Source organism: Hirundo rustica, chromosome 10 (genome assembly GCF_015227805.2).
Source record: "Hirundo rustica isolate bHirRus1 chromosome 10, bHirRus1.pri.v3, whole genome shotgun sequence".
Classification (NCBI taxonomy): Eukaryota; Metazoa; Chordata; class Aves; order Passeriformes; family Hirundinidae; genus Hirundo; species Hirundo rustica.
This window is the reverse complement of record NC_053459.1, coordinates 24,208,687-24,220,882: the sequence shown is the minus strand read 5'-3', so window position 1 is coordinate 24,220,882 and position 12,196 is coordinate 24,208,687. Positions and strand designations below refer to the sequence as shown.

General features: G+C 51.0%; 1 protein-coding gene across 1 annotated transcript in view; it reads left to right on the top strand.

Moving 5' to 3' along the window:
- SCHIP1 (schwannomin interacting protein 1) overlaps nucleotides 1-10,085 on the top strand; it is an 86,139-nt gene extending 76,054 nt beyond the window's left edge. The window contains exons 7-12 of the mRNA XM_040074431.2: nucleotides 1,841-1,959; nucleotides 5,795-5,912; nucleotides 6,454-6,651; nucleotides 7,961-8,084; nucleotides 8,415-8,508; nucleotides 9,430-10,085. Of these exons, the coding sequence (XP_039930365.1) occupies nucleotides 1,841-1,959; nucleotides 5,795-5,912; nucleotides 6,454-6,651; nucleotides 7,961-8,084; nucleotides 8,415-8,508; nucleotides 9,430-9,481 (705 nt within the window). The 3' untranslated portion in view covers nucleotides 9,482-10,085. The remainder of the gene's footprint in view (nucleotides 1-1,840; nucleotides 1,960-5,794; nucleotides 5,913-6,453; nucleotides 6,652-7,960; nucleotides 8,085-8,414; nucleotides 8,509-9,429) is intronic.
- Nucleotides 10,086-12,196: the final 2,111 nt, after the last annotated feature.

The window sequence follows — 12,196 nt, the reverse complement described above, 5'->3', positions numbered from 1 at the left end:
GAACAGCTTTTGGTGCCCATGGAGGAGGTGGGGATGCTCTGAGGAGCGAGAGGTCCCAGCTGGAGTGGAGGTGGATTTGGGTTGGAGCACAAGGAAAACCAGATTTAGATAGGAAGATGTGGTAGAGGATGATCTGAGCTGGGAAAGGGGAAATTTCCAGGACTTGGTGGAATATTGGTGCAGTGGCACAGCCAAGGGCACCCTGAGATGGGCAGCAGAAGGAGCTGGCACCAACCTCACTCCTTCTGCTCCAGTTCATTAAAAAATCATTTTCCCTCATTTTTCCTTTTATTTTTTTTCCCCTGTTCTGGCTGGCTATTTTTAATCCTAAATCTGTCTCCATGTGATTGAGGTATCGATTATTGAAACCTAAAACCACAATGGTCTGGATAAAACTTCAGAAACCTGGAGCTCAGCCCAAAACGCTCGGCACCGCTCGGTGTCATGGGGTTCATTTTTATTATTTTAAGGATTTTAAATGAAAGGAGTTAGGTTATAAGTGAAGTATTTTGTAAGGGATTGACAATTTAATGGGCAGGGTAATTATGTGTATAATCAGTGCTGGAGCTGGAATTAAATCATTAGTTATTTCAGGTGAATAGTTTGTGTTTTGTCACACTTCCTTGTACAAAAATGTGCTTTATTTTTCCTGAGGTGGGGTATGGGAAGCACAATTCCGTAAATTAACCCCATGGAAGCAGCCCAGCCTTGCCTGCTCTGTTTCATTCTGTGGTGTTTTCTGGACTGGGTATTAAGTGTTATTTTATAATTAAATGTTCGAGGCTTTCCAAGTGTTCCTTCCATCAATAACTTCCTGAATTTGTTGTCAGTGTTGGCATGTGACCCATTAGAGACAGACACTGGGCGAGATTTTGAATCCAGATCTGAGATTTGCATTTATTGCACATTGATTACACAATTATTGATCAAGGGTTCATTGCAAATTGTTTTGTTGATTGCTATTTTAAAATTGCCTTATTTATATTTAGGTTTAGATTTATGGTTGTGCTAGTATTTGTATTTGTGTTTGGGGTTGTGCTTGTATTTATATATAAAAATACATTTTTAACCCCAGGGATAATTTGGTGCCAATGGTTCAAAATCCATCCCTGAGCACGCTGGCAGGAGAGGGATTTTTGTGAGGTTGGAAGCTGCTCAGGGAAGGGGCAGATGCTGATGGAGGTGGCTGTGTGTGGATTTAGGTACAGAATATATCAGGATATATCCATCAGCGAGTTTGGGCAGGAATCAGATGATCTTCAAGGTCCTTTCCAAGCCAAACCAGGCTGATCCCATGTGGAGAGAGATGCCATGGGAGATTCCCAGTGGGATGTGCTCTGTGGTTGACCCAAGCCTGGAATGCTTGGGAGACGCTGGATGTGCCGGGCTTGGTGGTGGGGCTGGTGGGACAAGTCCCCTTCCCGTGCCCTGGCCCTTCCCAGATCTCCATCCCTCTCTGTCCCTTCCCAGATCTCCATCCCTCTCTGTGTCCCTTCCCAGATTTCCATCCCTTGCTGTCCCTTCCCAGAACCTCATACCTTCCTGTCCCTTCCCAGATCTCCATCCCTCCCTGTCCCTTCCCAGAACCTCATACCTTCCTGTCCCTTCCCAGATCTCCATCCCTCCCTGTCCCTTCCCAGATCTCCATCCCTCTCTGTGTCCCTTCCCAGAACCTCATACCTTCCTGTCCCTTCCCAGAGCCTCATGCCCTGCTGTCCCTTCCCAGATCTCCATCCCTCTCTATCCCTTCCCAGATCTCCATCCCTCTCTATCCCTTCCCAGATCTCCATCCCTCGCTGTCCCTTCCAGAGCCTCATTCCCTGCTGTCCCTTCCCTGCAGGCCCAGAAGAATGAGCGGGAGTCCATCAGGCAGAAGTTGGCTCTGGGCAGTTTCTTCGACGATGGCCCCGGGCTCTACACGAGCTGCAGCAAGAGTGGCAAGCCCAGCCTGTCCTCCCGGTAAGCCAGAGCCCAAAACCTCAGGGCAGCCTGGAGAGTGGGAGACAGCTCCCGTGGGACATCCCAGGATCATCCCTCAGGCTTTGCTCTCAGCCACATTCCTGAATTTTCCGTGTTTAGAGCAACATCCCAATGCAATAGTTGTGTATTGGGTAAATACTGGTGAACGATGTGGGGAAATTCTCCTTTGACGCTGGGTATTGGGATGTTGAGGGGATAAAGGAAATGAGATGGAAGTTTTCTGAGTTGGGTTTCCCTCAGGTTCCCATTTAGGGTTTGGCACAGGCTGCCCAGAGCAGCTGTGGCTGCCCCTGGATCCCTGGCAGTGCCCAAGGCCAGGCTGGACACTGGGGTTTGGAGCAGCCTGGGGCAGTGGGAGGTGTCCCTGCCATGGCAGGGTGGCACTCACTGGATGAGTTTTAAGGTCCCTTCCAACCCAAACCATTTGGGAATTCCAACCTCTGTGATTCTGGAATTGTGATTAGTGGTTTGGAAAAGTGGTTAATGCTCAGGAAGCACCAGAGGATGGACAAAACAAGCTTTAATGTGGCTTCCTGCCTCCCCTCCACATCCACAAGCTCTGCTTCCATGGACATGGCTCCACCCCTGGAGCTGCACATGGATTCCTCCCTTGGATTTTGAAGGTTTTTGCATCAAATACACTCCAGAAAGTCCTGTTTATGTTCAGCTGGGTGAAACCCACAGCACTGGGGAAGCACCAAACTCCTCCTGTGCTGGGAGTGAAGCTGTTGCCATGGAATGGGAGAAGAGAGGAGGCTTAGGGAGGCAGAAATCCAGGAGGAATCCTGCTGTTCCAGGGGAGAGGTGCAGTTGTGGAATTAAATTGAGCTGTGGATCATTTGAAAGGGAAAACAGCTTTGCTATGTGTAGTTACAGATGAACCAGGAGCTGCTGTCTGGTAATTAGAGCACGGCTCTAATTAACACAGCTCATCAGGGTTTGGCAGCTGTGCCCCCAGAAATTGCCAGCTGTGCCTGAAGGATTTGGTGGTTGTTAATATTTATAATCCAGGGAAAGCATTCCCTGTTCCAGGACCTAGAGGAACAATCGCAGGACATTGTTCATGGGGTTTTGTACGGAATTACAGAGCAGGATCCTGGAATACTTGGGTTGGAAGGGACCTTAAGCTCATCCAATTCCCTATCCAAGGGCAGGGACACCTCCCACCATCCCAGGCTGCTCCAAACCCTGTCCAACCTGGCCTGGAACAGTTCCAGGGATGGAGCAGCCACAGCTTCCTTGCCAGGGTCTCACCACCTTCACTTGTTCGTTAATAAACAATTATCAATCCTGTTTATTTTGTGGCAATAGTAACTAATAAACTCCAGGGAAATAAATGGAAAATAGGAGTTTGCTGCTCCTGGGGAGCAATACAAGCTCCCATCACGTTGGGAATGAGGAATGCCAGGATGTGGTGGAGGTTCTCCATCTCCAGCAGGTGGGGATGGCTTGGGATCTCTCACCTGGGCTTTTCCCTTCTCTCAGCCTGCACTGGGATTCCTGCAGCCAGAGAAAATCCTTCCTGTGGGTGGGGTTCATCAATCCCAATCCTGCTGTGGAGCAGGGGGGTGTGGAAAACACCGGAGTGAACTCTTGTGTTACAGGAGTGTCTTGGGTACAGTGAATAAATCATTTCCACCATTGACGAAATATTTTATAATATACATTATTATATGTGCTATTTATATCGTGATACATTTCTCCCTGATTTTTTTTATTCTTTATTTGTAAATGATTTTATGGGGTTTTTTAATAGTAACATGTTCCACATCTTTTATTGAAGCTTATAGATTTTATTGAACATAATCAGAGCTGAACAATCAAAAATAATAACGATATTCCTTAAAATAAATAGCAAAAAAAATTCCTACAGTGTGGGGGTAATCCTGCAGTTTTTATAAAAAATAACCCCAAATCCCTGCAGATTTGGGGTAATTCTGCAGTTTATAAAAAATAACCCAAATCCCTGCAGACGTGGGGTAATTCTGCAGTTTATAAAAAAAATAACCAAAAAATCCCTGCAGTTTTTATAAGAAACAACCTGAAATCCCTGCAGTGTGGGGGTAATTCTGAAATCCCTGCAGGTTTGGGGTAATCCTGCAGTTTTTATAAAAAGTAACCCAAATCTCTACAGATTTGGGGTAGTCCTGCAGTTTTTATAGAAAACAGCCTGATATCCCTGCAGTGTGGGGGTAATCCTGCAGTTTTTGTAAAAACTAACCCCAAATCCCTGCAGGTTTGGGGTAATCCTGCCGTTTTTATAAAAACTAACCCCAATCCCTGCAGGTTTGGGGTAATCCTGCAGTTTTTATAAAAACTAACCCCAAATCCCTGCAGGTTTGGGGTAATCCTGCAGTTTTTGTAAAAACTAACCCCAAATCCCTGCAGGTTTGGGGTAATCCTGCAGTTTTTATAAAAAACAACCTCAAATCCCAGTAGGTTTTGGGTAATTCTGCAGTTTTTATAAAAACTAACCCAAATCCCTGCAGGTTTGGGGTAATCCTGCAGTTTTTATAAAAAATAACTCCAAATCCCTGAAGATTTGCGGTAATTCTGCAGTTTTTATAAAAAAAAAAACGGAAATCCCTGCAGTGTGGGGGTAATTCTGCAGTTTTTATAAAAAGTAACCCAAAAATCCCTGCAGGTTTGGGGTAATTCTGCAGTTTATCAGCAGATGGTGGTAGCAGCCCTGCCTGAGTTCCCGGTGCCACCCTGCCCAGCTCCCCGATGAACCGCTGGCACTGCCAGCTCCAGGGGACGGCGGTGTCACCTGTCCCTGCCCAGCTCCCCGATGAACCGCTGGCACTGCCAGCTCCAGGGGACGGCGGTGTCACCTGTCCCTGCCCAGCTCCCCGATGAACCGCTGGCACTGCCAGCTCCAGGGGTTGGCGGTGTCACCTGTCCCTGCCCAGCTCCCTGCTGAACTGCTGGCACTGCCAGCTCCAGGGGACGGCGGTGTCACCTGTCCCTGCCCAGCTCCCCCAGTGAACTGCTGGCACTGCCAGCTCCAGGGGACAGCGGTGTCACCTGTCCCTGCCCAGCTCCCCCAGTGAACTGCTGGCACTGCCAGCTCCAGGGGACGGCGGTGTCACCTGTCCCTGCCCAGCTCCGTGCTGAACTGCTGGCACTGCCAGCTCCAGGGGACAGCGGTGTCACCTGTCCCTGCCCAGCTCCCCGATGAACTGCTGGCACTGCCAGCTCCAGGGGACAGCGGTGTCACCTGTCCCTGCCCAGCTCCCCGATGAACCACTGGCACTGCCAGCTCCAGGGGACGGCGGTGTCACCTGTCCCTGCCCAGCTCCCCGATGAACTGCTGGCACTGCCAGCTCCAGGGGACGGCAGTGTCACCTGTCCCTGCCCAGCTCCCCGATGAACCGCTGGCACTGCCAGCTCCAGGGGACAGCGGTGTCACCTGTCCCTGCCCAGCTCCGTGCTGAACTGCTGGCACTGCCAGCTCCAGGGGACAGCGGTGTCACCTGTCCCTGCCCAGCTCCCCGATGAACTGCTGGCACTGCCAGCTCCAGGGGACGGCGGTGTCACCTGTCCCTGCCCAGCTCCCCGATGAACTGCTGGCACTGCCAGCTCCAGGGGACAGCGGTGTCACCTGTCCCTGCCCAGCTCCCCGATGAACTGCTGGCACTGCCAGCTCCAGGGGACGGCGGTGTCACCTGTCCCTGCCCAGCTCCCCGATGAACTGCTGGCACTGCCAGCTCCAGGGGACGGCTGTGTCACCTGTCCCTGCCCAGCTCCCCGATGAACTGCTGGCACTGCCAGCTCCAGGGGACGGCGGTGTCACCTGTCCCTGTCCCCCCAGGTTACAGAGCGGGATGAACCTGCAGATCTGCTTTGTGAATGACAGCGGCAGCGACAAGGACAGCGACGGCGATGACAGCAAGACAGAGACCAGCCTGGACACGCCCTTGTCACCCATGGTGGGTCTGGGGTCTCAGCCCGGAGTAGGAGAGCCACGGGGAATCCCTGAGGAAGCTGATGCTGTTCAAATAGCAGCTCTAAACCCCACAGCAGCATTTTCAGCCCTCAGTAAAGTGCGAGATGCTGAGGGACAGGTTAGAAACCACCCCTGGGTGCTGTGGAGCTGATGCCTTCACGTGACGCTTCCTCCCTCCCTGCCTTCCTTTTTGGCCCTGAGAACTATCAGGGAATGGATGGAAGGTGCTGTCAGCTCCCAGCAGATTCCCTCTGTTTCTCTGTGTGGATCCAACATTCCTTTTTGGATTTAACACCACAGCCCCGGGTGTTTTCCCTCCAGTTTAACCTTTCAACACCTTGAATCTGCCAGGCTCCTCTTTCCCTTTAAAGCCAAGGAGGCCTAGCTGGGAATCACTCTGATTTTTCAAGATAATCCTGTGGATTAAGATAAAAAATAATTCCATGCCTTTTCACAGTTTCTGTAGGGAAAAAGAGAAAAAAAAAAAAAAGTCAAACTTTGGTGTGGCTTGTCTGCTTCCCCAGAGCAAGCAGAGCTCGTCCTACTCGGACAGAGACACGACGGAGGAGGAGTCGGAGTCCCTGGATGACATGGATTTCCTCACCAGGCAAAAGAAGCTCCAGGCTGAAGCCAAGATGGCCTTGGCTATGGCAAAGCCCATGGCCAAGATGCAGGTGGAGGTGGAAAAGCAGAACAGGAAGAAGTCGCCGGTGGCGGATCTGGTAAGGGAGGGCCGGGGTGAGGCCGGCGTGAGGGCAGGGGTGACAGGAGTGAGGGCAGGGGTGACAGGAGTGAGGGCAGGGTGAGGGCAGGGGTGACAGGAGTGAGGGCAGCGTGAGGGCAGGGGTGACAGGAGTGAGGGCAGGGGCGACAGGAGTGAGGGCAGGGGTGACAGGAGTGAGGGCAGGGTGAGGGCAGGGGTGACAGGAGTGAGGGCAGCGTGAGGGCAGGGGTGACAGGAGTGAGGGCAGGGGTGACAGGAGTGAGGGCAGGGGCGACAGGAGTGAGGGCAGGGGTGACAGGAGTGAGGGCAGGGGTGACAGGAGTGAGGGCAGGGGCGACAGGAGTGAGGGCAGGGTGAGGGCAGGGGTGACAGGAGTGAGGGCAGGGGTGACAGGAGTGAGGGCAGGGGTGACAGGAGTGAGGGCAGGGGTGAGCCCAGGGGTGAGGGCAGGGGTGACAGGAGTGAGGGCAGGGGTGAGCCCAGGGGTGAGGGCAGGGGTGACAGGAGTGAGGGCAGGGGTGACAGGAGTGAGGGCAGGGGTGACAGGAGTGAGGGCAGGGTGAGGGCAGGGGTGACAGGAGTGAGGGCAGGGGTGACAGGAGTGAGGGCAGCGTGAGGGCAGGAGTGAAGCCAGGGGTGAGCCCAGGGGTGAGGGCAGGGTGAGGGCAGGGTGAAGCCAGGGGTGAGGGCAGGATGAGGGCAGGGTGAAGCCAGGGGTGAGGGCAGGATGAGGGCAGGGTGAGCCCAGGGGTGAGGGCAGGATGAGGGCAGGGTGAAGCCAGGGGTGAGGGCAGGATGAGGGCAGGGTGAGCCCAGGGGTGAGGGCAGGGTGAGGGCAGGGTGAAGCCAGGGGTGAGGGCAGGTTGAACCCAGCCCCAGGACACCCACAGCACTGCGGGCTCTGCCCCACAGCAAGCGCAGCCCAGGACAGGAGGAGAGGTGCTGGGACGAGTTCTGGGAGCAGGGAATGCGGTGCTGCCTCGAGGCTGGAGCTGCAGTCTGTTCATCCCGTCCTGGAGCACTCCTGCCTCGCTCCAGGCCGGCCACCATCACCCTCAGCCCCAATTCCATCAAATATTCCTGTAATTTCCTGATCCTGGTCGAGTGGGAGCTTTAAGGCCCAGTTCTGCGTTGATGGCCGAGCTCCATTTGGTGGAGTCGTTGCTGCCCTTTTGTGAGGGAGGGATCCAAAGCTGAGGGGACAAACTGCTCCGAACTAGAAATAATTGGTAGAAAACAGTAAAATACTGGAAGGACACAGCAAAACATTGGAAGAAAGCAGTAAAATACTGAATATTTCTTTCCAGCTGCCACACATGCCTCATATAAGCGAATGCCTGATGAAGAGAAGTTTAAAACCCACTGACCTAAGGGACATGACCATCGGGCAGCTACAGGTGATAGTCAATGACCTTCACTCACAGATAGAAAGTAAGTGCCAATTGCTTAATTATTCTGGGGTCTGCCTCCTTTAATTAAGAACAGTTCTCTGGGGTAAATATTAATAAAACATAAATACTAAAGAATAAATAATAAATATTCTTCGGGGAAAGAATAAATATTGAAAATTTTAAAGAGAAAGAATAAATATTCTTCATGGAAAGGGTTTTCCAGCCCTGGCACAGCTGCCCAGGGCAGTGGTGGAGGGATTAAAAAGGTGCAGGGATTAAAGAGCCCTGTGGATGTGGCACTTTGGTGGGGAAAAGCCCACCCTGGGATCCCCCAGGAAATGGAACCTCAGCCCATTCCTCCCCGGATCAGGCCTGAACGAGGAGCTGGTGCAGCTGCTGCTGATCCGGGACGAGCTGCACACGGAGCAGGATGCCATGCTGGTGGACATCGAGGACCTCACCAGGTGAAGCAGGAATTTCTTCTCCCCTCACAGCTCCCAGTTTGCCATCAGCAGCACGTGGGGGTTTTCCTCCAGCAGGGTTTTGGGACTGGAAGCTTTCACCATCCAGGATATTGGGGTGGAATTGTTCCCTGTGAGGGTGGGAGGATCCAGATCCCTGGATCCCTGGAAGTGTCAGTTTGGACAGGGATCTGTCTCTGCCATCAGGAGGGCTGGACAAAGGGGAGAACTTTGGAATATTCCTATTTAATAACAGATAAAACAAAAAGCCTTGCAGGATATGGGCAGGTTCCCTTAAGGGCTCCATCCCCTGGCAGCAAGGCTCAGGAGGCATTTTCATTTGGGATAATTAGGGATGGGCTTCAGAAATTCAAAGTGTTCCAAAATATTCTGAATATTTCATTCAGAAATGTGAAGATTGGGGATGAAAGGAATAAAAGAGGCCCTGGGTAGTGTCAGCACACCAGGGCTGTGATTCCAAGCTGAAGGGTTGGAAAAAAAATGAAGATCAAGTGGTGAGGGGGAAGGTTGGGATGGGAGCAGGAGCTGCCAGTGCCACCACATCTCCTGGGTTCTCCTCCTTTGTTCTGGGCTGTGCTTTCTCCCTCCCTGCAGTTCCTGGCCGTTTCATAAATGGAATTTTTGGGAATGCTGGGGGCACTGGCTGTCCCTACATCCCTCTGGTATTTGGGGGTGGAGGTGTTGGCCACCCCTGTGGGAAGGGAGGGAAAAATCACTCCAGGGTTCAGAGAAACCCCAAAGAGGCTTCCCTGGCCTTTCACCCCTTCCTGCCAGGAAGAGATCCAGAAAAACTTTGTGGTTTTCCATGGGAAAAGACAATTCCCAGCTCGTTGCTGGAGCGGGTGGGTTGGGTTTTCCATCTTTTCCTTGGCACAGGGAATAACAGCCCCTTCCCGTCCCCAGGCACGCCGAGAGCCAGCAGAAGCACATGGCAGAGAAGATGCCAGCCAAGTGAATCCCTCATCCTGCCTCTGTCCTGTCCAGGGAATTCCAGAATCCCAGTGTTGCTCATTGACCATGTCCCAAGCTTTCCGTCTGGTGATTGGCCTCTGCTTCTTAATTTATTTTAATTTTTTTACTCGTGCCACTAAATATCAGGCATTTTAATAATAATAATATTATTATTATTATTACAGAAACAAAGAGAATTGTACAGTACTTATAACATTATAAATCATGGGCGAGAAGAGAGAGTAGCTTAACTTTATTTTTGGTCGTTTAGAGATTTTTTTTTTGGGGGGGGGGGGGTGGAGGTTGGATGATATTTTACCATTGACTACTTTTTTATTCCTCACTGTAGTTTCCAAATAAAGAACCTGTTCTTGACGGTGCTATACAAGTCAACAACAACAGAAAAAACAAAACAAAATCCATGCCTGCCTGGTAGTGACGTGGTAGCTTTCGGTGATCTGTACATTTTTGTCAGTTCTCAGCATTCTGGGGAACGTTGACTCCCCGCCATTCGTTTCTAGGTGTGCAATTAACACTCGGTGGGGTGCAGAGAGTCGGAAGTTTTCTGTATAAAGCTGTAAAATAAAAATTACCACCATTGTTTCCTATGACACGTCTGGTCGTTGCCATTTTGCTGGCGGATCCTCCAACTGAACCTGTAATTTGTCATCCCCAGAAAGAGCCTTTTTTAAAATTATTATTGTTTTGTCTTGCTGACCAAATGAAACTGAGAGAAGAAAGGGGTTTTTGCCGAGTGATTTACTTGTAATTTCCCAATTCTGTTTCACGTGGGCTTCAGAGATTCTTCTGTAACTCTGAGCCCTGAATTTGTGATGGTTGGGAGCAGCAGACACACGCCCCAGGTGGGGTTTTTTTAATATTTTGTTGTCTGTAGCATTTAAATGAAATTTTAGAAATAGAAAGAATAATCTGCGTTTAAAAACTGGGCAGCAAATTAAATGGATTAAACACGGAATTCCTCACTCTGCCTTTAGCAGAGGCTCAGAGCTGAGCGCTCTCTGTAGGAGAGGGGACAATGGGACAAAATAAATTTGTCTCCATCCCTCTTTTATTGGATTTAAAGCTGGAAGATCCCAGCCAGCCCTTCCCAAGTCCCAGCCTGGTGCTCCCAGCAGCTTTTTACCTTTTAATTCTCATTTCCTCGGGGGCAAATCCATCCCAGCCAAGGCTCTGCCTGATGACTTATTCAGGGTGTTTGCAAAAAGCCTCAGCTGCATTAAAATTTCATCCCCTGCCAGGAATGGCTTTTATTAGAGCACTTTTTTTTCTTAATTAAATGACTTTTTTTCCCCTCCTGTTTTTTCTTTTTGCAGAAAGGGCAGGGTTGGAAGCAGCTCTCAGGGGTTTGGGGGCTGGGATGGGGCTTGGTTTAATTTAGGGAGCAATTGGATGGATTAGGAGCCCACACCTGCAGCCCAGGAAAAAGTCAACCCTTTCCTTCCTTATTTTTGAATCTATGCAGAAAATATAGAGGAATTTCGGGATGCTGGCTTCCCTGCAGCTCTTGGGTGGCTGCCTGCACATGGGGAGAGCAGCTGAGTTTAAATTTTCCCTCTAAACCCCCAAATCTGCAGTGTCTGACCCCAAAACCTCTCCACGGATCCTCTGCCTCCGTCGGGAGCAGCTCTGGGTCCCGGGGAGGAGCTGCCTCCTGCTGTATTTAAAGCAAGAAAAACCCCAAAATACACCAAGTTTACTCTCAGCTTTAAGGAAAAAAATAGGAAAAAAACAAATCAAGAAAGCCCCTGGGTGCTCCTGGGGAATCCCACAGCTCCCCCTGGCACCCGGAGCACCGGGATGGGGCAGCCTGGAAAGGCTGGAATTCCATTCCCCTGCTAAGTGCCTTCGACTTGCTGGAGAGAATTTGTTATTCCACTCACCCACCGCTGGTTTTTCCCCCTCCTGTCCTGGGGGATTGGGATTTTTCCTGTTCTGGGTCTCCTTGGCTCTGTGTCCTGAGGGGTGCCGTGGATGATGGCAGTGCTGGAATCGATGGATTAAAGGATATTTCTAAAAGACAAGGGTCTGGTGTGGTTTCTGAGCAAGATTCTGGGGTTGTGTTTTATCCCTGGCTCTTCCAACCTCCTGCATCCTCCTGGTTGGTTTTGGATTCCCAAAAAAAGCATCCGCCATCTCCCACAGGATGCCAGGCTGGGAATTATTTCCCAGCTGGTCTCAAACCACAAGATCCCTTAATGTTTTTAAAGTCTCATCCTCAACCCCCCTGTGCTCGAAGAGCCTGGAGTGCTGCGTTAAATCAAAAATGACCCTGGAATTATCCTCGTGCCTGACCCCGTGTCCTGCCGAGGTGGATTCCGCGATCCTTGGCAGCTGGGCTGAGCTTTATGAGCCAGCTGCTTCCTGGCAGGGAAGCCCTGCGGTTTGGGTTCCCCTTTCGGGGCTTTTCTGCCCTTTTGATTATTTTATTTTATTTTATTTTTTGCCTCTCCCTCTGCAGCAGCTCCTGGGTGTGCTGAGCAGCATCTCCCCGGACACAGCGGCACCAGCACGGAGAGGGAGCATGGAAAAGGAGGGAAAGTTGTGGCTGCTCCATCCCTGGAAGTGTCCCAGGCCAGGCTGGACAGGGCATGGAGCAGCCTGGGGCAGTGGAAGGTGTCCCTGCACATGGCAGGGGTGGAATGAGAGGTTTTTTATCCATAATTCCATAAAAACCACACCCACAGCCTTTCACTCTTCT